This window comes from Lynx rufus, unplaced genomic scaffold, assembly GCF_022079265.1.
Source record: "Lynx rufus isolate CCGP_SWC_20201006 ecotype Redwood Valley unplaced genomic scaffold, mLynRuf1.p SCAF_8, whole genome shotgun sequence".
Classification (NCBI taxonomy): domain Eukaryota; kingdom Metazoa; phylum Chordata; class Mammalia; order Carnivora; family Felidae; genus Lynx; species Lynx rufus.
The window spans coordinates 21,612,197-21,638,392 of record NW_025814896.1 but is presented as its reverse complement, the minus strand read 5'-3'; the positions used below and the strand labels follow the sequence as shown (position 1 = coordinate 21,638,392).

Sequence of the window (26,196 nt, the reverse complement as noted above, 5' to 3'; positions counted from 1 at the left end):
CATCTGCCACCATTTCCCCTCTTCCCATTCTCTGCTGACTACACTTTACTGAAATTGCTTTTATCAGTGTTGTTGATGACTTCCATGTTGCTAAATTCAGTGGTGAATTTTTACCCAATCTTTATCTGTGGTCACCGTAACTTGATCTTAGTAACCTTTGGCCCAGTTGGTCATTTCTTCTCATTTGGTGCAGTAGACAGAATAATGATACCCCTGACTCCACCCTGTTGTCCATGTCCTAATCCCCAGAATCTGTGAATGTACTCTTACGTGGCAGAAGGGACTTTACAGATGTGATGAAGTTAAGGATCTTGAAGTGGGGAGATAATCTGGATTATTCAAGTAGACCCAATCTAATCACAGGCTCCTTCTAAGAAGGAGGCAGGAGGGCAAGAGTCAGAGAAGGAGATAGGACCCTGGAACAGTCTTTGGAGAGATGCATTTTGAAGATGGAAGAAGAGGCCCTTAATAGTAAATATTAAGATAGTACATTTATGTTATTTTAAACCAGGGAGTTTGTGGTCAATTTGTTACAGCAGCAGCAGGAAAGTAGGGCTCCATATCCTAGCTTTCCTCGCCACTCTCTAGCAGTGGCTCTTCAGTATCCTTTGGGGGTTTCTTTGTGCCTCTTTTCCCTCTTCATGTTGAGTACTTAGCCCTCTTCTCTAGTTAGTTTTACTGTCTGTTCCTCTTAATCCAATTCGGTGGCCTTAAATAACCATTTTTAGGCTAATAATTCCCTAATTTACATGTCTAGTGTTGGCCTCTCACTTGAACTTGAGACCCGTACATCTGGCCTTCTGCTTAGTGTTGCTAGCTAGGTGTCTCCAAAGACATTTCAAACTTGTCTCAAACCAAACTTCTCATCCTCTCTCCAGAATTCATTTCTCTTATGGTCTTGCCCATATCAGTAAATGAGCCCCTCACAACCCTATTGACCAGGACCAAAACCAGTATCTGACATTGTTACCACTTCCACTGCTGCCGCCTGTGTGAGTCACCGCCATGTTCTCTTGGGTTACCGCCGCAGTCTCCTCTTTGGTGTCCGTGCTTCCTCCTTGTTTCTCGTCCCAGCCGTCACTCTGTGCTCAATATAACCAGAGTGGCCAGAGTTATCTATTAGAATGGAAGTTGTATCACGTCTCCCTCTGCTCAGAGCAAAGGCTCCTTGCCAGGCACTTTCCAGTTCTAGGGCCTTTGTACTTGCTGTTTTCTCTGCTTGAAATGATCTTTCCCACATAGTCACATGGCTTGTTCTCTCGCTTTTTCCAAGCCTTGCTTTACATACCACCGCAGTGAACCCTACCCTGACCAGTACATTTAAAATTACACTCCTCCCTCTGAATGCTCCATGCTTTCTCCTCTGCCTTTTCTTTCTCCGGCATTCTTACCTTCAGTTGATAAACATGCAAAATGTAGCATATTGTTTCTCTTCTTACCTGAGAATGTAAACTCTTTGGAGCAGAGAGTTTTTGTCCTTCCTGTTCCCTGTTGCTCTGAGGGCCTAGAATGGTGTTGGGCACATAATAGCAGGCCACGTATTTGTTAAGCTAATTGGAAGGTTTGGGGCATAGCAGTCTGATCGGAGTGGGTTTAGTGACATTGGTAGGACAAAGGGTGGTGGGTACCAGGAATATGGTCAGCTCTCCTGAAGAGTTCTGTAAGGGAAGCCGGGAGATGGGGCAGTAGCTAGAAAGCCACACGTGGCCAGAAGGTAGAGCAGCATGTCTGTATGTTCGTGGCAGTGCTTGTGGAGGAAGAGTAAAGAAATTGAGAGGTCTGGGGAAGCGTGAGGGACAGTTGCAGAAACAGAATGTTGGAGTAAGCAAGAGGGAATAGGATGCCTGTGTACAAGTGGAGGGCTGGCCAAAAGAGGCACACAGCCACTGGCCTGCAGAACTGGGAGGGCAGAGCATGTGAGGATAGGCGCAGTTGGGAGGTTCTCTGGAGTAAGCGTCTATCTGCTGCGCTTTGACTGCATTTTTTCTGCGACTCCTAAAATCACAGGTTATTTTTCTGGATTGTAATTATTTGTGTGAAGGAATTCTCTCCCTTGGTACAACTTGGAGGGTGAGAACTGATTTTTTTTTTTGTAATCTTTTTTTTTTTTTAATGTTTATTTTTGAGAGAGAGAGAGCGCATGCACACGCAAGTGGGGGAGGGGCAGAGAGGAGACACAGAATCTGAAGTAGGCTTCAGGCTCCAAGCTCTCAGCACAGAGCCCAATGTGGGGCTCGAACTCACGAACTGCAAGATCATGACCTGAGCTGAAGTCAGAGGCTTAACTGACCGAGCCACCCAGGTGCCCCCCCCCACCTTTTTTTAATCTTAAAATTAGTGTTTTCCTTGCCGTTTTTGCCATGGGCGCTCAAAACATTTTAAAGAATTAACTATTTGGGGGGAAAAGAGATGCAGTCAAGCGAAGACAAAGGAAACCTCACCACTCCGGCAGCTTGTTCTCAGACCTTACCACCGATCTTGAAGAATAAGTTTCACCATCTTCTTTAATTTTCTGTGATTGAGATTGTCTCTTTCCTTTGTGTTCTCTTTGGCTCACTCTTTCTTCCTCACCAAGAACATCCTTTTGTTTCCCTGCTCCTGAGGAGTGTAGAAGTTCCTCATCTTTGGCATCAGACCTAATTTGGGATCTCTCAACAGTTCACCTCCTGACATTCATATTAAGAAGGCATCCAAAAGTCAAACAGACTGTGTGCCAAACAGAAACTCTGTTGGGAATCCTTAAATCCCATTGCCTCCCAGAATACTGAGGCCTCTCACTTCTGATGACCTGTATTCACAGGGAACAGCATACCAGTATCCCTGTAATCCCCTTCCAGTTGGTCCCACAGAGCTGCTGGTGTCCCTAGTGTTCTTGGTTCAAAGAATTGATCCGCTCTTTTGACCCCTAACGGCCTTTTTTAAATGATATGCACATATTAAAGTTGCAGTTTCACCACACCCGCATGAAATTAATTATATCTATTGTTTCCTAATACAGATCATCCTTTTGTTTCTTCTTCTCCTCGTTTCCTAATGTTGAGTCTTGTTCACCTTCTTTCCCAAGAATACCCTTTCTTTGATGCTTCCCGGTTTTTTCGCAAATAATGAGTTGCAACTCGTTAATGGGATGTACATCAGTCTGGTAGGTAATGACCAAAAAAAAAAAAAACAAAAAAACAAAAGAAGATGGAACACTTTGTACATAGTAAGGATAAGTATTGTTTTATGAAACACTTCTTTTTTCTGCGTTTGCATAAAGTGTGTTTCTTAGCATGGGTCGCGGTTAAAGAATTTGAAAGAATGTCAGTTATCAGACCCTGTATTTTGCTGAATGGAAGACAAGAGCTCATCCCCGGGTTTAAGGCTTACGTGGTGTAAGGGGTAGAGTCCTATGGGTCCATTTTAGAGCCGTGGTTTTGAGTCCCAGCTCCTCCGCTGACTGCCTGGTGTCAAACCTGTCCTCTAGCTTTTATTTGGTCATAGTTTCCACACCCAAGAAACGAGTGCTTGCTTCTTTATTTCAAAAGAATGTGCGAAGAATACTTAACAAAATAATATGAATGAGAGCACTTTGGAAATTCTCAGAGGCAAGGAAAAATTATTTCACGTATGAGCTTAGATATCTCTTTCTGCTTGGTTTATTTATAGAGCTTTTGCAGGAATAGGCATTTAGAAATCCTTTGTAAGATTACCCTCACTTCAGGTAATTCAGAAATGTCCTATCTTATTAGGAGTGAGTGCCTTTGGGTTTCTCTGTCAGTCAGTCCGTTGTTTGTCTACAGGTTCTGGCTTATTTTTGGACTCTGTACGTTGAGAGAAACTGTTAACCTTCCCCAGAAATGTTTGCAATCATGCCTGTGTGATTTCTATATTGTCTCTATTTTTTGGTCTCATTTGTATGTAGACAAAGAGGCAGCCGAACGTCTCTCAAAAACAGTAGATGAAGCATGTCTGTTACTAGCAGAATATAACGGGCGTCTGGCGGCAGAACTGGAAGACCGGCGCCAGCTGGCTCGGATGTTGGTGGAGTACACCCAGAACCAGAAAGACGTTTTGTCAGAAAAGGAGAAAAAGCTAGAAGTGAGTACGTTGCAAGGCGGACCCAGACTTTCCAAGTTTCCCTGCCTATAGTCCACATTAGTAGATTTTTATTATGCTTTAATTAACACATTTTTTTTGTCTTTTAAAAATTTATGAGATGAGAACATCCATCAGATAATTGTGTAATTATTTGAACCGAGTTGAAAATGAAGTCACGATTTTATGTGTCCAAGAAGGAACGAACCGGAATGCAGGAAACAAACAATGAAGTCTTAAAGCATTTAGGATCTTAATATTGCTTTAGTTTGAATTCGCATTAAAAAAATATATACAGGGCGCCTGGGTGGCGCAGTCGGTTAAGCGTCCGACTTCAGCCAGGTCACGATCTCGTGGTCCGTGAGTTCGAGCCCCGCGTCGGGCTCTGGGCTGAAGGCTCAGAGCCTGGAGCCTGTTTCCGATTCTGTGTCTCCCTCTCTCTCTGCCCCTCGCCCATTCATGCTCTGTGTCTCTCTGTCCCAAAAATAAATAAACGTTGAAAAAACATATATATATATATATATACATAGATTGAGGTACAAAAAGAATAGGTGGTTAATAAAACCCAAGCATGTTCATTTGGCGGTATTTGGAAAATGCTTTGAATTTTCTGTCGTCCAGATTATATTGAGATTTATTTCTGACTTATATCCACGGTTAAGGCCAATAAGAAGTCTGCCTCTAAGCTCTGTCTTCAATCAGTTCTACAGTTTCACAGTAATGTTTATGGAGTCCAGTTCTCAAACCGTGGAGAAGGAACTGATTCCTACCCTGAGTTCACATTAGTGTGAATGCCCTTGGGGAAGGCTCTAGAACTGGTTCCTCACCACGGATTTGTTTGGCTTCTTAATTCAGTACATGGTGGTTTAACATCAGCACTTGCATAATGCAGCCAGCAGTATGGACATTTGGGAACCTTCGCTTGCCCCAAGCTGCCAGTGGTTTCAGGGGTGAGGACAGTTTTGAGTTGGAGAAGCAGTCACATATTATAAGAAAAATACCAGAGTAGGTAAGGGAAGGAGGGGATAGTCCCCTCTCCCCACCCCAGCACTCAAGAAACATGTTCTCTGGCACAGAGGGAGGGGAAACGGAGCTAGTTCTGTGGCTGAGATTATTATGTTTGCCTTTTCACACAGTTGCTGACTTGAGGCGGGTGATGAGTGATGGGCACTTTTGACCATATCCTTACTTGCGGTGATTATGGGATCAGAGATAGGTAGTGGTGCGGGTTGGGGTCGGGGGTGGTGGGGGGGGCGGGCTTCATAAAGCCACCCTAGAAGTGGAAGATGGGAAGCGGCTGTGAAAATAGTATGGCTTAGATTTAGAAATCGACACTGACCAGAAATCCTAAAGGGAGTTTCACAGGCAGTACCAGACGGTCATTTATCTGAAATGCTCATCTTTCACTGAGGAAGCATTTTCAGCACTGTGCCCCGGGACTAATAAGAGAGTGTAATTAATGATTCTGGTTGTAAGTCACCATGCCATCTGTTGAACTGCCCCTTGGCGACACATTAAGGGCTTTCTCTGATCTGTCAGACATTGATTATCATGAGCAGCTGTTGTTGGGTGGAACGTGGCAAGCTACCATAGAGGACAGAGTCTTTGAGAAGGAGATTGGGTTGGTAGAGTGGATTAACTCTTTGTTTGTTTCCCTTCCTCACAGTTGCACTTTGCTCCCTGTGTTTCTTGGGGGAGTCATTCGGGTTTCTGTAGAACCAGTGTTTTGTGAGGTGCCATGACAGGCCATTAAGCAGAGAGATGGATCAGAGATTTGGGTCTGTTCTGTAGCTTTCCAGCCCAAATTCTCTGCTCATCTGGGCATTGGGATTCCATTACTTAAGAATCCGAACAGGAGGGTCCCACCACTGGAAAGTACAGATTGGGAACCAAAGATTCTTTCTATTTTCAAACCATGTCTGTTAGCCACTTGAGCAAAACCATTCACTGTAAAAATGAAGCTAAATTTGCTTATTTGAAAAATCAAATGGCTACATACAGTGTAAGATGTTGCGAGATGGCTGTAGTTCTTTATTCATGTTTGCTAAAAATGCAAATAGTCTGCTCTCTGGAAACTGATTTTTCTCTCACATTCCATAACAAACTGGTCTTATTCCACCATATCCTTGTAAAGTATATGCCACTTGAAAGGTGCATTACTAGTATGGATTATTCCAAATCCTCAGAGTCTCCTATTGATGAGGACAGTGTATCAAATATACTTACGTTTTTAACATTCCCTTTTTTAACACTGCCAGTCCTTGCTTTAAAATTGCCATATCAGAATGTAAATGAAATCTGCTTTTATTTTTTTAATCCTTTCATTGCCTTTCAATTAGAAACGTGGAATTCTTAGAACTCTGGAAATGTAATGTTTTGCTTGAAAGTCTCTTTTCTTCCCAAAGTTCTGATTTGTTAACTCATGAGGTTTTTTTATTTTTTTTTATTTTTTAATTCATATCTCCCTTCACACAATAAGCATACCTTTTTGTCATTCACTTAAGAATCTTAACATTAGATTTCTGGATGGCTCCTAAACTTTGGGATAGGGAATAGGAGGATTCAGAGCCAAGGATGCCTCACACCCTGGGATGTAGGAGGGGACAGTCACAGCTCACAGAAAGAGATTGTGTTTCTGCCCTCCAGGAAGTCATTCTGGCATAAACAGCATAGGTGAACATAAAACCCAACCAGGGGATTATACGAAACGTAGATTAAGGAGACAGTTGGCAACTCTGATTGTGGTTTAAGGGCAAATCCAAACTTCCTGTAAGGCAATGAAGCCTTTTCGTAAAAGGAAATAGCAGTCGAAGAAGAGAAATATGTTTATAGATGGGAAACAGCCAGACTGGAGCAGACCTGTGTGTGAAGAAAGACGAAAGACAGAACGTGTGGGAAGGAGGCGTCAGAGTCCTCCAATGGGAACGAGGCTCTGTACTCTTTAAGGAGCTGCTTGCTTCTTCGTGAAGAAAGTCCGCAAAGTCTCGTACCCGTCAGGAGATGTGCAGAGATGAGCAAGACGTGCTGACACTCTATTGGGGGAGAAACAGCAGACGGGGAGTCAGAATGTGAGACAGAGTAAGGGGAACATCCCAGCTCACTGTGTCTCAGTTGAAATAGACCCGGAAGAAATTAACATATTAATTATAACACTAATTTGGTCTGAAGCTTACTTAAAATAGGAGAGAATTATGAAACACACAGGCAGTTTGTGAACACGGCAGTGCCCTCAACAGGTCTTCCGAAGTCTGCTGGACTGCACACTCTCGCTGCTCTGTCGGTGCCGGCGGCATAATTGTTCCTCAGTGAATATTTGTTCTGTGCATGAAATCTCATCAGTCAGTGTATTCTTTTTCTAGAAATAAGAGGGTGGGTTTTTTTTTTAGGTTGTGGGCAAAGTGGTTTGACAAATCTGATTTAATTTGTGGTAAAGAAAGGTGACTTTTTGATAGAAACTCCTATGGTTTCTCATTTGTTGTGCTTTTTTCACTTTAGATAGAATCATGATCCATTTTGAGATGATTTTTTTTTTTTACGTGTTTTTTTTTTGTTTGTTTTCTAAGCTTCTGTTTCTGGATGTTAGGGTTGACATTGGCCTACCACCTTTCCGTTAAACTACAGGCAGAGTTAGAAGGGTCTGCTTCAAATCTGTCTGCAATGCTTTTGTCACGGACACAAGAAAATCTAGAAATGGGAAAGGGCATGTGGGTAGGAGCACAAATGGCAGCCTGGAGGTGAAGTTCAGAAATGTGGAGGGGAGAAGGTTAATTCCAAAGGTAAAGGCCAAAGGTACCAGAAAAGCCTCCAAACTTCAGTTCTCAGAGCAAAAGGAAGGCTTGTTTCTGGTAGACAGAGGTGACCGTTGCCCCGGTTGGCTGTAAGAAGCTCACAAGCCGTGGTCTGAATGGTTTGGATGGACTTCCTGTCTCGTCAGTTTGGATAAAGCGTGGCGTGGGTATGTTCCATCCGAGGGGTCAGGGCACGTGGGGGCGGTGGCGGAGGGAGGGAGTGCAGATCTGTTTGTACAAGCACTGGGGAGAAAATCAAAAAGGTGCACACGTGTGCAGTTTTACTACCTTAACACATCAGTTATTTTCGTTCACATCGTGGTGTTGTCATTTCTGCAAAAAAAGGTCGCTGGAATTTTCATAGGGATTGCACTGAATCTATAGATTGCTTTGGGAACTGTTGCCATTTTAACAATCATAAGTTTTCCAATCAGTGAACACAAGATTTCTTTCTGTTTACCTAGATCTTCTTTAATCTGCTGTGGAATTTAAAAAAGCATCCTGGAGTCCCAGTTACTGACAGATTTGACATTACAGAGGCCCCGTTTAGGTGCCATAAGTATCAGGGGTCCCGGGAGGGGGCTGTGGTGTGTGCTGCCTTTCGGTAGGCGTGTGTTCCCCACCTTTACGAGGCGTGCATGCAGACGTGTGTGTGCTCAGCAAAGCCACCGAGGCACAGCCATGGCAGCCAGCTTCACTTTTCACGCAAGATGAAGTGGCACGTTGAGGCCCGGATGTCTGGGCAAAGTCGTTAACGGTATTCTTGAGCTGGATGGAACCTTAGACATCATGGAATCTGACTTCCGAATTGGTGAAGAAACTCAGACCCAGAGAAGGGAGTTTGCCAGAGACCAGGAATAGAATCTGAGGCAGACATCTCATAACTTGCCATCAGGTTTGTGTTTGCCTTTCTTTCTTGTTGTTTTGTTTATTTTAGATTTGATTCCATCAGGTGAACAGCCGGAAGACATCCTACACGAAAGAGTAGCCAAAGTTGAATCATTTCAGCAATCCCCAAGAACCTTGTTTTAGAAAAATGCCATCTTATGTAGGGGGATTAAAATAGTTGCATGAAGCATTTTCAGAGTGGCCTCTGAGAAGACCTTTCTAAGGTTTGAGAGAGCAGACTCTGCCGCTGAGGTTCTGAGTACCCTCCTGGCTATGACCGGGCGTGCTCGGTGTGGGGGAGGGCGATTGGCTCATCGAACTTGGGGGTGCTGCTGTATCTCCCCAGCTTGGCATCTCCCCCTTGGCTGTAACGAGTACTCAGGAGCAGAGCCTTCTACTTCAGACAGTACAGCTGGGAAGGGGGAAATGGCCCCGGATCTAACATTGCCTTGTGACTCTTCGTATTTCTGTTTGCACTTTGGTTATAACAACTTGAGAAATTCTTTGGCTGTAGCAGAGGAGGTACTAAACCAAACTGATGGCCGTCTGTTGTTTTTGGCAGCATCGTTCCCCTCCCTGAGGGTGCAGATGGTTATTTCAATAATGGGATAGGCGATAGGTGGAGATAGAGAGCTCCATTTTTGTCAGCTTTGGAGTAAATTCTTCCTCTTCCCATGGTGTTTAAAGCCAGTATCTCATTGTCCATTCCAATACGGGCAGATGGGAGCAGGCGATCTAATCCTCATTTTAGATGAGAAAACAAAACAGACTCTGTGAGCGGTTCAGGGTCACAGAGGAAGTCGGTGAGGACCAGAACCCTAAACTGACTCCTGACTCAAGTGATCCTGTACTGTGTTCCCCTGGGAACTTAGAGGCCCTGCCTGCCCCCAGTCTTCCACACTCAGTGCCCTTCCTTAGCCTAGAGTTCTTTCCTCCTGGTCTAGCAGTGTGGTCAGCACCATGGGCTGTCCCAGCCATTGTCGAAAGGTCAGTCTGCTTACACAGCTCCAGTGACCCCGCGGATGGCTTACCCACTGCCTTTTCACCCCTGTTTTGAGATGGGAGCCTCCCCCCACAAAGTTTCCCTCCAGTAGATGGGGACTTTTCTTGAATTATGTGCTTCTGTCATTTGGAATTTAGGGGCTGTACCCTTGAAGTCCCTCCCTTCTTTTGAGTTGCTGCTGACCCTTACTCTCCGGTTAGGTGTGCAGCTTGAGCTTTGATCCATGAGGGCGTGCGTGTGTGTGCATGTGTGCAGGTATTAGTGTGTGTTCTTGCCATGTCACAACGTGGAAATGGTATTTGTTCATCTCTTTTCATCCCGGGGGGAAATACCACATTATAATCATAATGTAGTTCACATACTTGGTGACCTAAAGGCATGGTTCCCCAACATTTGAGACTTCACATTAGAGAAGTGACATGATTTCATAGCTCCCCCAGCGAGAGTTCTTTTAGCCATAGCATTGTTTCCATATTTATAATCCAACTTCTGGTGATTCCTCCTGTTTTCCAAACCCGCTCCACTGGGTGTTAGCTGGTGTGTGTAGCACTAATTTCTCATACTTACAAAGTATATATACGTGTTAAGTGAAAACAGCATCTGGGCCCCTTGTCACTTCCTCCCTGCCAGAATGTTCATTCTTATTCAGCGAATACTCAGTTCTTTCTTTATTTCTTTGTTTCTGATTAAATAAAAGACATACATCACAGGAAACGTGGAAAATAAGTATTTAAAAAAGTGTTATAATCTCATTACCCAGAGATAACTTTTTTTTAATGTTTATTTATTTATTTTGAGAGAGAATAGGAGCTGGGGAGGGGCAGAGAGTAAGAGTGAGAGTGAGAGTGAGAGAGAGAGAGAGAGAGAGAGAAAGAGAGAGAGAATCCCAAGCAGGCTCCCTGCTGTCAGCAAGGAACCTGATGTAGGGCTCGATCCGATGAACTGTGAGATCATGACCTGAGCCGAAACCAAGTGTTGGACACTTAACCAACTGAGCCACCCAGGAGCCCCTGAGATAACATGTTTTCATTTTGGTGTGTTTCTTTTATTTTTTTCTCCAATTTTAAAATTAAATGATCATAATATGTAGACAGTTTGCTGTCCTACTTTATTTTAATGGTATGTGATCATCTTTCCTTATTAACACAAACTTTATATAAACACTTGAAATGGCTGCTTGAACACTTATGGCTGGATAATCAATGATACTTGTATTGAGCATTTATATTTTTTTGTTTTGTTTCACCTTGAGCTAACTTCCAGTATTGGGATTATTTCCTTCCCGTAAATTTCTAAAAATGAATGCTGTGTGAACGTGTAGATGCCAGCTTGTCTCTGGGTATGTTGAAGTGTATATGCATTTCAAGGTCTTTGCCACCAGCATGCACGCCTGCCTCAGGGGTTCTTGCTCTTTGCAATGCTCTTAGGCTGTCTGGTGCTTTAAAGATAGAAGATACAAAATCCATGTATCCGTGGGTATACGAGTTAAGGATTGTGAGAGCACTGAATAGTTTAATTAGACAAATGGGGCTCTCTTCTGGGCTTTAAGTTTGGGTTTACATTTGAAACTGTTCTGGGAAAAGAGCAGCTACTTCTTATTTATAACAGTGACTTGAGTGACCATCACTTTGAGAGCAGGTTCAGATTACAGAAATCTGAGCCCTAGTGTCTAAGTGTTTGACCCGGTGGATACATGCCATTTTGAGCAGAGGTCTGTTTTAGTCTTTGTGAATGTTCTACTGTTAAGGTGGGCCTTCACCCACTTCAGGTTGTCATTTTTTAGAAAGTAAAACTGGATTGTATCATACTTTGTAATCTTGGAAGTTCCTTCTCTGACTTTTCGTTTTTATCTCTATAAAATATAGGGCTTGAAAATTAGAAAGTCTTTTTCTAAAGTCTGGGTTTTTTTTTTAATGTTTATTTATTTTTTTTTTTTAGAGAGAGTGTGAGTGGGGGAGGGGCACAGAGAGGGAGACAGTATCTGAAGCAGGATCCAGGCTCCGAGCTGTCAGCACAGAGCCTGACGCGGGCCTCAAACCCACGAACCGTGAGATCATGACCTGAGCCGAAGTCGGACGCTCAACCGACTGAGCCACGCAGGCGCCCCAGAAAGTCTTTTTCTGTGATTAGAGTAGAGATGTTCGTGGTCGGAATAGGAGTCCAAATGAAACCTTTGCAAACAAGTCCGTGAGCTCCCGGGAGTGTGGTGCACTTCACGTGAAGTGGTGAAGCCAGCTGTCATTGTGACTTTGCCTCCTCATTTGTTCTCTTCTTTATTCAGGTTCTTCTATATTCAGGAAAAAGGATGGACAACTGTCTTGCCTAATCCAGTCATTAGGTACTTGGAGAACTTCAAGCAGAGCAACTTTGCAGTTTTAAACTCCACAAAAACTTACCAGCAGCCTTCTGAGCATTCTTGGGGTTTGGATAGTGATTAATGGACTCAGTGCAGTCTTTCTTCAAAATGTCTGGTGTGATGTATTTGGTACTTTTCCGGGTCCTTTTATTTTGCCTTCTGTGTTTCTATTCCGTGAGGCGTAGACTTGCTAGGCGTTATTCCTACGGGTATCATTGACCTCAGTTACGATTCATTGATGAGGATCTGCGGTCCCCATTCCAGGCTTTTTCTGGCTTTCTCCATTGAGGTGAGTGGTCCTTGCCTTTTCTCTTCGGTGTGGTTTTTCCATTTATAAAATAGCCCCGTTACCCTCACCTGGGGCAAACGGGTTCTAACACTTGTCTAACCTGAAGTTGTTAGCGTCTGCCTTTTCCTTATCACACGGGGCCTTCAGCGGCACTTTCTTTTACTTTCTGTGGAAGAGGTCTCCAGGAGAGTCGCTGAAGGTGTCCTTCTTGGCAGGTGGCACGCTTCGCCTCTCTAATATTAAAAACGACAACAGAAACAAACCATTCATGCGAGCGCACACCTCCACCGCCACCACTCCCACCGTCCCCTTCTAAGTACCCTGTTTTCCCTCGCTGCCTCTACTTCTGAGCCCACTGCAGCATGGCGTGCGCATCTTACGGTCAACTGAAGTGGCTGTGTTCAGAATCCGCCACCACTGGTCCAGTCTCAAAAGCCAAAAGATACTTGGCCCCCCGTCTCTTGTTTCCTTTTCTTTTTTTTTTTGGCCCTCTCTACGGCGCTCGATGCTGTCAATTACCCTGTATGCGTTCTTCTTCTCTGGTTTCTGTACACCACCCCTGCCCTTCTACACTTACTTGTGTGTCCTTTACGAAGCTTGACTCCATCCCCGCCCTGTAGATGTTGGTATTCCTTTAGCCCTTTTCTCGTTCTGTCCTTGCGTGACACGTTTAGAAAGGCTTCGGCTACCACCGGTGTGCTGATGGCTTCAATCTAGATCGTTAGCCCAGATGCTTCCTCGTGCTTCGGATCCGTGTATCTTCTTTCCACAGACACCTCAAGCACCACGTGGCCCAAACAGACCATCCTCTTCCAACCTTTCCTTCCCTTCTCTCTCCCTGTCTTGGAGAATGCCATTGCCATTCATCAAAACCACACACCGGCGTTCATCCAGTGTTACTCCCTGTTTGTCCCACCTCCCAGTGGGTTCCTTCAGCCTCCTTTTGTCCCGGTCTCCCTCAGGCCCTGTGCCACCCCTCTGCCAGACGCCTCCTGTTGCCTGGCTGCCCCGTCAGAGTAGTCAGCAAGCCATTGTGATTTTTCTGTCCTCAGTTTTTCTTGAATCTGTCCCCTTTCTCTTCCTCTCTGTGTCCACTTCCACCACCTTAGCCCAGACCGCCACCACCTCTCACCTGCTCCCCCATAGTGGCCTCATCGCAGACCCATCGGCATTTATTCTTGTGTCCTGGAATTCATTCTGCACGTGGCAGCCCTGTGATACTTTCCAAAATGCAGCCCTGGGCAGGTCGTTTCCCTGTATGAGCATGTTAATGGCTTCTCCTTGCTCCTGGAATATAAGCCCAAATTCTCGTGTGTTCCCACCGCACGCCCCACACTCCACCCCATGGCCTGCCCCTGTTGAGCTCATCAGCCGTGTCTCTTGTCACGTGCCATTGCGTTTTGTCTGTGCTGGCCTTTTTTGTCTCCGGCTTTATGTGTGCTGTTCCCCTTGCCTAAAACACTCTGTCCCCTTTTCTTCCCACCGGTTACCCTTACTCATTGATTATGGTTCATCATTTATATTCCATGTCAAACAGCACTCTCCTGAGACCCCACCCCCATCTCCACCCCATAAAACCAGGTTTCCCCCCTCTCCCCCACCCCGTATATACTGTCCTGTCTCCCGATCTTTTTCCTTCAGAGCACCACATAGTCTGTCATTCTGTTTATGGATGATTTGGTCATTTCCCTGGCCAGACCATAAAATCCTGTCTGCATTGTCACTCTTTCATCCCCAACCCTATGCTAATGCTTGACACAGCGTCCTGATCTAAGGCGGCAGCTATGGTTGTAGCTCAGTTCGTCTCTAGGCTGGGACAGACTGGATCTTTGATGGCGGGGAGTGGGGGGGGGGGGACGGACTCCTTTCACATTGACGACACTACCATAAGAGCTAGGCTTTACTGGGTAGACCAATTTTTCCTCTGTCGACCTTTAGATTGATAGGACTAGACTGTGGTACTACCTAGTTATAAAAGTCTGACTTTTTTCCATGGTCTTGAAGGTTAGAGGCTCTTTCATTTGCTCAAACCAACTTTAGTGAATGTGGTAAATTTTCAGGACATACTCGGATGGCTTATGGGAAGAAGGATCTTTGTATCCCATTAATACTTCTCTTTTTTTCAATTCTGTCATGCCTTTTCTTAACATGTAAATCAGGAACTCTAAGGACTGCTTATAAAATAATAAACATGGGAGTGGTGGCAGTTCTCTTCCTCCTCGGCTGATTCACCTTGAACAGTTTAGCAAGTGCCTGGTCTTATTCAGATCTGGTACCTCCCCACAGTGTAGGCATTATTTCCATTCCCGTCTTCAATGTAAGGATGCTGAGCCCAGAGAGGTGAAGTCATAGGGTGCACCATAGGCGAATGGTAGAGTGGCATTTGAACTTGGATTTTCTGACTGCGTATTTGCTTTCCTATCACAGCAGCCTCCCTCTGGTGGGAGACGTGATACATCCTCTCAGCCTTTTGGAGGAGCCAGGAAATGTATTTTTTTTTTCCTTATGGAAAGGAATCGGTCTTCTTATTTCTTGTAGAGAAAACTGTATCCAGATGCAGTGCAGTAACCTACAGGCTGCCTTGCCCCAGGCAGACCTTCTGGCACTTAGAATCATAACAAATAACCGCCCACGATTATTCCGGGTGAGACTGCCCTTTTCCTTTCTACCCTTTGCTTCTCAGCTGCCCTCCGGGAAGGCTGGACTGGACCAGCATTTGTCTCAGAAGGAGAAACCATTCGAAGGTCTGCATTTCCTTTTTTAAAAATGTTTTTTTTAGGTTTATTTATTTATTTTTGAGAGAGAGAGAGCGCGCGAGCAGGGGAGGGGTAGGGAGAGAGGGAGAAGAATCCCAAGCAGGCTGCATGCTGTCAGCACAGAGCCTGATGGGGGGGCCCCACCTCACAAACCAGGAGATCCTGACCTGAGCTAAAAGCAAGAGTCAGACGCTTAACGGACTGAGCCACCCAGGCGCCCCAGGGTCCGCATTTCTGATGTTTGCACATCAGTAACCTGCTTTTCCACGAAAACGGTTAAGGAAGCCAGTTTGTGGGGGCTTTTGTTACTTGCATCAAACTTATATTTTTGACATTTGACTTAAAAAAAACCACATTTATTATAAATAGTAAATAGTTCTTCTTGTACTTTAGTACCATATATTTACCTGGTTTTGTATAATGAGAGACCCCTAGCATAAATGTAAAGCATTTTTGGAGGGCCCAGGTGCATTTTTTAAATAAATCTCTTTTTAAAGCATTTTATGGACATCTGTTAAATTATAAATATTTAGCTTTATAATTACATCAAGTTTTGAAAATTTGCCCAGTCCTAAAATTGACTTTATTTTTTTGTTAGTTTCATTTTTTTATTAATTTAATTATGGATGTGTCGACACTTTTTATTCTTCTCTCGCTTCTGCAAATCCCTGTCAGAAGGGAGTTTTTGCTGTAGCAGTAGAAGCTGCCTTAAACCTTTTGTGTAGAAGGTCTGCTGGGGAGAAACAAAAATCCTGAAAAGACTTCATGGTACGATTCCAGGCCTAAGAAGCCCTTTCCCATTCAACGCCTCCAATGGATGGTTGACTCGCTCTGAGAACATTCCTCTAATTATAGCCTTTTTGTCATTTTGCCTTCTGGGAAATACTTTGTGTTTACCTTTATTATTGGTTTAGTATGGGGCCGGGAGGTCCTGGGCGCTGGAGCCAGAGCCACAACTTCCTCCTTTTCTTGTATCTTCCCCAGCATCTTACTCAGCAGCTCCAGCCCTGCTGTGACATCCTAAGATGTATCATTTTGAAATGTCGCAGCTGCCACTGAGTCACGTGGGACCATGGAGCTGGCTGGGGCAGAGAGGTGCAGATCAGCGATGGCTTTTTTTGTTCTCATGTAGATTCATGAAGAAAAGGCAAAAGTGGCATTCTTATTTTCAGCCCAAAGATTTGTATGTTTTCTCTAAAAAATGAAAGAGAAGTGAATTCATTGTGGCATAAGTAGAGGCTGTAGATCCTGTGAGCTTTAGTGGCAAGATGAGGCGGCCGATTAGGGGCGTTAAATGGTTTTAGGGCGAGGGTCAGCTTCCCCTTTCTGTTTGGCTGCCAGCCTTCATGCAGCTAAGCAGTCCTTTGACTTAAATTCAGTATGGTAGGTCACCTTTAAAACAGGGCCCTTCATAAACTGCTTTGTGCATAATAACCCTTTATGACTCTTAATTGCGAGTAGCCGAGCAGTGGGTGATTTTTATATACCATATGTCCTGTAGCACAACAGGGCGAGATAAAGAAAAACATGGGTCTCAATACTGGAAATTTTGTCTCATCAAATCAAGCCCCTGCCTGTGGTGTTATTTCTAACACAGTCGTTCTTACGTATATACTTCCGAGCCAGAAAAAAATAGATTGGACAATGTTTACATTTTGATCAGTATTTCTTATAGGACTTGCCAGGGGAGAAGCTTATGATTTTGTTTGTTTTGAAGATGAAATTCTTGTAGAAAGGTCACCACAATGTCAGTCCTATCGTTTCTAACCCTCTTATCTCAGAGCTCATCTGCAGCATGTCAGGTCTGGCCTCCTGCTCTAACCAAAAAAGGCAAAAAATGTGGAAGCCTTGCTCCAATCAGCCAGTTGTGTTCGTGCTCCACGATGGTCCGTGTTCACACGGTGTCAGCTGGATCCACAGGAACCAGAGGGTGTTGGACACATTTTCTGCTGCAAGTTCAGAGAGCCCGTGAGGCAGGATTCCAGAGCTTTGCCAGAAGCATAAATCCTAGGCATTATCTCCAAACTGCACACTGGGCCTCACCCTCTACGTTTTAAACATTTCTTGGCAGTCAAATAAACCCAGGCAGTTTATCGCAGGTGCCCACTCTCCCCCCGCACCCCCTCCTCCAGGATCCTGAAACAGGATAGCAGCAGCAAGTCTGATAGAACTCTCACCTTTTTCCCGGCTCCCTGCAGCCTCTCATGGGTGAAGTAGGGTCTGCTGCGGTCAGTGCCTGTGGCGGAATGGGTCAGCTCAGTCCCTCACCTCCGCCACGACCCCAGTACGAATCATGCATGAGCAGGAGAGGAATTGCTGCAGGACAATTTGGATTTGCCTTGTCTCTTGCTTGAGATGGGTAGTGGGGGAAAGGCAAGTATCTGAAGACAAGAGTACGAAAAAGAGCCACTGTGAATTATGGTCAAGAGAAGCGGGGGTGGGGGGGCAGAAGGCCGAAAGCAGGAGCACTGCGGCTGTGCCCCCCTGCGGGTGTAAATTGTGCAGGTCCCGATCTCACGTGTTCCTGTTCCAGGCAGGGTAGCGTGAGTGCCAGAGTAAAGGCTTAGTCATCTGTTGCACACAGGTGGAAGGTATTGGAACCACCTTTTGCCACATCGTTTCTTTAGCTGAGTAGTACTTGGTGTACTGAAGAGGTGGTGGGATGCAGCACACTTACATGGGTCAGAAGACTTTGACCAGGTGTCATTGCATTGATGTTGGTTTTAGTGATAACGCCACAAGCTGGATTTCTTCTGCGGGCTGGAGTTGCTGAGGACACGGTTCAGGACCTTGCAGCAGGAGAGCTTATGGACCAACTTTTGTTAGAAGGTGGACTGGTAGATTGAGAAGAAAGATTCTTGGGGCTTCGCAATCTGTCTCCTCTACCTGTCCAGAACCAAAGAGAAAAACCGTGGAGAGACAGCTAGTGAGGAAATGCCATCACCCGACCAAGGGAGCATAGGAGCCCGAGAACTGGAAGGCAAGTGAGAAGCCGGAGTTGTATTGTGGGCATAGTTCAGTTTGGATCCGATCTCAAGTTTTTATTTGTCCATAGTGACATTTATAGATCACTACATCTATTGGAAAAAAAAAAAAAAAAAAGGAAGGGTTGGAGGTCAGAGTCTGTTACTACTGAATCTGTTTAGGGGACTATAAAATTAGTATTACTATTCAGTTTGACCTATTCAGAGCTTGCCATGAATTTTTTTTTTAATTTTTTTTAATGTACGTTTATTTTTGAGAGAGAGCACAAGTGGGGGAGGGGCAGAGAGAGAGGGAGACACAGAATCTGAAGCAGGCTTCAGGCACCCCAGAGTTTGCCATGAATTCTTACCTGCTCATTTCTCCTCAAAGCATTAAGCTAGGTCATTCAGCTGTCCCAGCTAAGCCAGGTACGTGTTTTAACAATTTTCGAAGCAATCTTTACCTGTATTTGGATATTCAGAGTATATACTTTTGTCACCCTTGCCAATGCGTTTAAACCGCTTGGCTTATTTCTTCGGGTCACAGCAAAATAAGAGGAAGGTACAGAGATTTGCCATATACCCCTTGCATGCCTTCCCTTCACTGCCAACAGTGTGGTGCATCTGTTATCGGTGATGACCCCACACTGACCTATCCTCATTGCTCAGTGTCCATACCATACCTGAGGGCTCACTTTTGGTGTTGTATGTTCTGTAGGTCTGGACAGATGTATAACGACGTGTGTCCAGCATTCTGGTGTTTTCACTACCCTAAAAATCCTCTGTGCTCTGTTCATCCCCCCAACCCCTGTCTCCATAGTTTTGCCTTTTTCAGAATGTCATAGTTGGGCTCATACAGTATGTGGCCTTCTCAGCTTGACTCCTTTCACTTAGTAATATACGTTTAACATTTCTCCCATGTCTTTTCATGACTTGATATCTCCCTTCTTTTTAATGCTACATAATTGTCTGGTTGAAGCAAAGTTCATTTATCCATTTACCTGAAGGACTCCTTAGTTGCTTCCAAGTTTTGGCAATTATGAATAATGCTGCTATAAACATTCATGTGCAGCTTTTTGTGTGGCGTTAAGTTTTCAACTCCTTTGGATAACTACCAATGAGCATGATTGCTGGAATGTATGGTAAAAGTATGTTTAGCTTTGTAAGAAACCACCAAATTGCCTTCCAAAATAGTTGTACCATTTTGCATTCCCACCAGAATGTATGAGAGTTCCCCTTGCGCCACATCCTTGTCAGCTTTTGGTGGTGTCAGCGTTCTGGATTTTGGTCATTCTAATTGATGTGTGGAGGCATCTGGTTGTAATTTGCATTTCTCTGATAACAAATGTTGTCTTTTGCAAACATTCTCTCCCAGCGAGAGAATCTTGTCTTTTCATTTTGTTGACAGTGGCTTTTGCAGAGCAGATAATTTTTCATTTTAATGAAATCCACCTTATGGGTTCGTTCATGGTATTGTACCTTTGGTAGATTATATGTTATATATATATAGGTATGTATATAATACCCTTTGGTATTGTATCCTAAAAGTCATCACCAACCCAAAGATCATCTAGGTTTACTTTTGCTATCTTCTAGGAATTTTATAGTTTTGTGTTTTCCATTTAGTCTGTGATTCATTTGAGTTAATTTTTGTAAAGGGTGTAAGATCTGTGTCTGGATTTGTTTGTTTGTTTGTTTTGCATGTGGGTGTCCAGTTGTTTCAACTTTTTTGCTGAAAGTACTATTTTTTCTCCATTGTATTGCCTTTGCTCCTTTATCAAAGGTCAGTTGGCTTATTTATGTGGGTCTGTTTCTGGACTGTGTTCTGTTGCATTGATCTGTTTTGTCTATTTTTTCGGCAGTATCACATTGTCTTGATTACTGTGGCTTTATCGAAAGTCTTAGGGTCAAATAATGTCTGAATTTGTTCTCTTTCAATATTGTGTTGGTTATTTGAAGTCTTTTGCCTCTCCATATAAACTTTAGAATCACTTTGCCTATATTCACAAAATAACTTGCTGTGCTTTTGATTGGGACTGCATTCAATCTGTAGATCAAGTTGGGAAGAACTGACATCTTTACAGTATTGAGCCTTCCTATTCATGAACATGGAATATCTCCCCATTTATTTAGCTCTTCTTTGTTTCAGAGTTTTATAGTTTTCCTCATGTGGATCTTACAGATTTATACCTAAGTAGTATTTCATTGTTTTGGGTGCTTAATGTAAACTCTGTACTTCTTCATCTTTTTCAGGGACAGTCCCACTTTCATCCTTTCTGTAGTGATGCCCTCCTCCTAGGCTCATGCACCTGCTCTTAAAGTAGAAATCCCTATGGAATGAGTAACCCAATGGCATGAGGAGGTGTGTATAGGATCCATGAGCTTTCGGAGTGGCCTGAAGAGAGGACTTTAATGGGGAAACATATTTCCTTTAATTAAAATGAAGCTTATTTGATTGTATTTAAAATGTAATCACAGCCTAAACATGATGAGATACCCTCTCCCCCCCCAACACCCCCCCCCTCCCCCCGCCTTACCCCCAAATAGGAACAAATGGGATTTTGGGTTTTTTTTTTAAAAGATTGCCTGGGAGAGGATTATTGGAACTTAAGGTGATGTCTAATGAGATCAACCACCTCTCCTTTTAAACTCACATGGACTTGCTAAATTAGTCTGAGGGTCACCCAAGAGTGCAGAGCTTTGGATTCTGAATCTAGCTCCACTCACTAGAGACTCAGTGATCTTCAGACTGTTTTTAAGGAATTCCTTGAGTTGAAGTGCTCGGTACGTGCCAGGAGCAATGGCTCCAAGTCACGGTGGCTTTCATCTGTCTACTTTGGTCAGAGGATCTGGGCAGGGAGCAAGGGGCAACTATTCAGGAGCTCTTATACCCTTTTTGTACATAGAATTCAGGAGAAGCTAATTAAATGGATCCATGTTCAGTAACAGAGAATTAGTCTTCTCTATTAATTTCCCTTGAAGTATATAAAACCGAAGAAAAAAAATGTTTGCAGAGGGGGAAGGGTGGGGAACCTTGACAATTTAGATCCTCATCTCTGAAATTTGTTTTCAGTTTCAAGAATGAAAACTTAATGTGGTATGCTTATACCTAATGTTATGTTTTATATGTTGTTAATTTATTGGGCAGCTGTTGGACACCTACTGTTCACAGGGCACTGTTGGTCATGGTGGATAATGGGTAAAGCAGATGGGTCCGGTCTTAGCCTCCTGAAGCTCACTAGTGTGATAGGGGAGTCATTATTAACAATTTACATAAGTCATTATTTTAGTTGTGTGAGGTCTACAAAGAAAAGAAATGGGATGCCAGGAAAGCTTACTTTCTTCCCTGTGTCTTCATCCGATGGCTTGTGTGAGCAGTTCTTTTGGGCAGAAGCCGCAACTGCCTGCACTAATGTGGGCACAGAGCCTCCCTGCCCACGTTTCCACATCCCTTCTCCCACTCTTTTCTTGGACTTTGTCTTTATAACTTAAGCTAATTGTTCTTCATTTAACCTGTTTCCTGTCTTACCACTCTTCCCAGGAGTCCTCGAGCATATGCCCTCAAACTCTCTGCCTCTCTAAGTGTGTCTAAGGTATCTGGTAGGAAGGAATCTAGAATTTGAAGAACAATCTTACGAATAGGCCAGTTCCTTCATTTTCAGATAAGGAAGGTGAGGACGAAGGAAGAGAGGGACCATGTCCACAGTCACATAACAGGTTGGAGTCAGAGCCAAAACTAACTCGGGTCCTTGCCTCGGAGCCCAGTGCTTTCTTTTGCATTCCTGCAGGAGAGGCTTGAGTCAGCAGGGATCCATCCTCAGGAACTTCCGGTCTTTGCAGAAATACTGAGGAGGGTACACAGCTAGCTAGAGGCTAGGAGGCCCAAGAGGGGCCATAAACAGACCTCAGATGGCCCAGGGTTGTTATTCCATACAGATTCACCAAAGGTGCTTTTTGTTGGGAAGAAAGAAAATAGTACACCAAGTTCCTGTCATTAGGGAAGTCATATTTTAGAGGAACATAGAAGTCTAACATGTATGAAAAGAGCACCTCAGAGCAGCCTGTTAGGAGCTCGGATGCACCTCGGTGCACAGGAGAGCTCCAGAACGGGTGGAGGTGGGGACCGGTCTTCTGGATGAAGAGAAAGCGTTTTCCTAAAAGAGGCAGAGCTCAGTTGGTAGGCAGGGAAGTGGAGGCAGAATTTCACTGGGAGCAGGAGAAGGAAGATACCCCTCGAAGCTGGAGCAGACTCCTGAACAAATGGCCCGTGCAGGCAGCGGCCTGTGCATCATGGGGTGGGGGTGGGGGTTGTTGAGAAGTTGTGGGAGATACTTTTGGGCAGGCACTAATTTTAAAAGACTTTGAGCTCTGAGCAGCCATGGAGCTAGCACGGTGCCGTGCTTCACTCTCTCAAGGAGGTGACTGGATGAAAGCTGGGCTTTCGGAAGAGAAGTCTGGCGTGTTTAGGGGAGACTACCGGAAGGACTCATCGGGGATTTGCTGCGGTTACTTGGGTGTGGGATGAGGAAGCCCTGGGCACGGACGTGGGTGTTTTGAGCTTCTGTGGTGCTTGTTTGTCATAGGTGATAGATCTGGATGACTCTCTCAGTTTAATACAAAGTGGAGCTTTATAGTGATTTTTCTAGGCATGTCTAGGTGGCACCCTCAAAATAACTGTAAAGCCTGAGCATCTGTCTTTTATTTTATAAGGTGTTTTGAAATAGAAAAGCACCAATAAAAGGCAATGCAAACACAAAATGTCATGCTTTTACTTCTAAATCTCAAGTGCTACGTTAAATACGATTTAATTCACTATTGCCAGTATTGAACTCTGCTTTCCTTTTTTATGTAAAGGATCCTTCCTTTTGCGAACCTGGCTGAAGTGTGGAGGGGCTGTCTGGTGAAGAGAACTAGAGCAGGAAGCTGAGAGTATCTGTCTTGGCTCCTGAGGCCTGACCATCATCAGCACACACAGACTTAACCACGCTGTCTTCTCTTTGTCTCCTTAGGAATATAAACAGAAGCTCGCTCGGGTAACCCAGGTCCGCAAGGAACTGAAGTCCCATATTCAGAGCTTGCCAGACCTCTCGTTGCTGCCCAACGTCACAGGAGGCTTGGCCCCCCTGCCCTCTGCTGGTGACCTGTTTTCAACTGACTAGGACAGGTGTCGTGCCCCAAATTCCCATCTCTACCAGCAGAAAGAAGAGAGAGGGCAAGTCATGGTTGGAAATAACCATGGTGGAAATAACTTGTGGCCCCTGGTTCTGTCCCTCCTTCATCCCAGTCCCGCAGCCTCAAGAAAGAACCACTGACTCTGAATCTCCTCTCCGTCCTCTCCTGTTGAGCACAATTCAGAACAGTGGCGAGTGGAGTCCAATTAGATTCATATTTGGAAAGAATACAAAGTCCCCCACTTCGTGTATTCATGCCCCTGTTGGTTCTCCGTTCTTAGCTGTCTCTTTACACCCAAGAAGTTATGAAAATCATGTGTACTTCTGGAAGTTTTCAGAAGAATCTTGTCCCTCCCGACAGCATTGTGTCATGAGAGCCGCTTCTCTTTTCGGAGCTGGGTTTGTTCAAGTTCAGTGCAGGCCTCCACTGAAGGACTCACCCTGGAGTCATTGACTTTCCTGGCTACCGTCCACCCCAAAGGTTGGAGGCACGACTGTCAAGCAGCTTTGCCATGAAGAGTTTGCCAAATCTCTGATCCTTCCTTTCCCCTCCTTGTAGTGATGTATAGTTACAGGTGCAGTGCATTTGTTTTATAAGCAGACTAGGGAATCTAGCAATAAGATTCAAAGCTGACCTGGGATATACGGTTCAGAAGGAAGACTAACGGGGATCACAGACGTGAGTTCAAAATAAGTTACGTGCTTCGGGTTCCTACGGACAACCTTCCCAGGGTTCCTGCTGTCGTAGAAAACGTTCCTAAAGACGTGATCTTTTGGCCCTAATCTTGTGAAGGCAGTTGTTAGGAATGGCACCAGTGGACCCCAAAAGCTAAAGGCAAAACCAAGAGTGTGGACTCTGCACGGGTGTTGCTTTTAGACTCCTGTCTTTTGGGGAGTAGGGCTCACACTAGCATTGCTTCACTGGGCTCAGGTCTACGGTATGGCGAGTGAACTTGAGTATCTCCCCTGCAGATATGACGCTCCGTGCATGTCTGTCTGTCTGTCTGTCAGTTTACGCCACTGCACACATCCTTGTGCCCGGAGGAGGAGGAGGAGGAGTACTTGATCGGCTGTTACCGAGTAGCTCATCTCGGGCAGAGGAAGGGGGGAAGTCAGGGATATTAATTTTGGGTTTTGATTCCATTATCATGCCAGCTGATATCATGACTATATAATGTAGTTACAAAGGATTTTTACCTTGCTTTTAGTAAAGGTTAGGCCTGCTAACTGTAAATCATTCTGATTTGGCAGTCTTCTTTTTGACATTGGAAAGGGCAGAAAACAGTTTGCCCCAGTAGTATGACGGGAGTCAGGGCCCGGAGGCTGAAATCCATAAGCTATAAAAAGGAATTCAGCGGTGGGGGCTTCAGAATCTCCATTATTTTGCGTTGTTATTTTCAGGATTACCAAAAAGCCAATTACTTGTAATTTTACATGTTAAACATGTTGAAACATAGCCTGTGTTTTTACAGTGTGCAGGCTTTCCTTTTAGAAGCTCTTCTGTCTGCCATGAAGTGAGAACAGTGAAAAAAAGTCCTAGCAGGTGTTCAGTTTGACTCTGTGTAGAACATAGTAGCATTGAAGCTGTTCTTTGGATTTGAATATAGACTGGATGTTGTTTGCTTATTGATACTGCCTGTGGTCCTGCCATTATTAAATTAATGAGTCTCTAACTATAAAGTTTTCCTCCCAGAGGCCAGAGGGCAGTAGGTGACTTTACTAAGGAAAATTGCAGGAAAATTGCAAGATCGCTTCTAATCGTTGCTGTTTTCTGCGCGTACGCCCCTCCCCATGTGGTGTGCTGCTTCAGTCCTCCGTGCGAGCTTGATGTGGAACGGACCCATCTGGGACATTCTCTGTGCTTTTACCAAGGAAGCAAAATTTGACTAGCCGCAAATCAAAAGGGCAGAGTAGATATTTGCTCTGATCAGCTGGATGAAAATGTTAACAGCATGATGGATTTCCCCCATCGCTGTATTTTCTCTGATTGAGTTTGACCAGCAATTGGTGCGTAATTCTTAACAGCAAGAGCAAGAAATGAAACTGTAGCAATTATGTAAATGAATGTGTTGGCCTCCTAACACCTGTTACTAGTGGACTTCCTGTGAGGAAGTTAGTCTTGGGGTTCGTTTTGTTTTTTAATGAAATGCTTTTGTGTTTTAAATCTTAATTCTCCCTGTATCCTCCCCATGTGTGCTCACTTCATTTGTTTAATTTAAACGAGCCTTTCTCCTTGTATGTACCAGGTGGGCCTGTGGGGTGGGCTGGGGTGGGGTGGGTGGCTTTTGTTTTGTGTGTTTTCTTTCTTTAGGGCATCCGTAGGCCTCAAAGGACCTCTCCTTTAGGTCATATTCCTCAGAACGTCTTCATTCTAATTTGTTTTGTTTTGTTTTGTTTTTCTTAAAGAATATTTTTAAAGCTTAAATTTGTATATTAATTTAGGACTTTATTTAGAAGTATAGGCTGTCATTGGCGGCAGCAGTATATTCTGAAATGTCTCATAGATATATATTTTTGAATAAAGATGGTGTTGTTGAACGACACTGTGTGATGTTTCTTTTCCCTGCCTCGTTACAGAACACCCGATGCTTCCTTCGTAAGTGGTGGGTAATTAGTAATCACCAATATAGATTCTGCCGTCTGCACAGAATCTTGTCCCTTAGGAGTTTTGTTACTGTTAGCGGCCCATAAATACCCAGCACTTACATAGTATGTTCTGGTTCTTTCCAGGGGCTTAATTAGCTTTAATTAGCCAATCCACACAGGGCCCCGGAGAGGGACCTCCATAGTTTTATTCTCGTTGTACAGAAGTGGGAACGGATGGAGAGAGGTTAAATGACTCTTTCCCCACTACCACAGTCTCTGACAGATTCAAACTTGGAAGTTTTTGATTTCAGCGCTTTTG

At 44.3% G+C, this 26,196-nt stretch overlaps 1 protein-coding gene across 3 annotated transcripts in view; it reads left to right on the top strand.

Moving 5' to 3' along the window:
- The window catches only part of RPRD1B (regulation of nuclear pre-mRNA domain containing 1B), a 50,920-nt gene extending 25,086 nt beyond the window's left edge, over positions 1–25,834 (top strand). For 2 of the 3 annotated variants that reach the window (XM_047068518.1, XM_047068517.1), the window contains exons 6-7: positions 3,905–4,080; positions 23,130–25,834. In XM_047068518.1, the coding sequence (XP_046924474.1) occupies positions 3,905–4,080; positions 23,130–23,279 (326 nt within the window). In that variant the 3' untranslated portion in view covers positions 23,280–25,834. Of the gene's footprint in view, positions 1–3,904; positions 4,081–12,037; positions 12,402–23,129 lie in introns of all 3 variants that reach the window. The other variant, XR_006960176.1, reaches the window with a different exon arrangement.
- Positions 25,835–26,196: the final 362 nt, after the last annotated feature.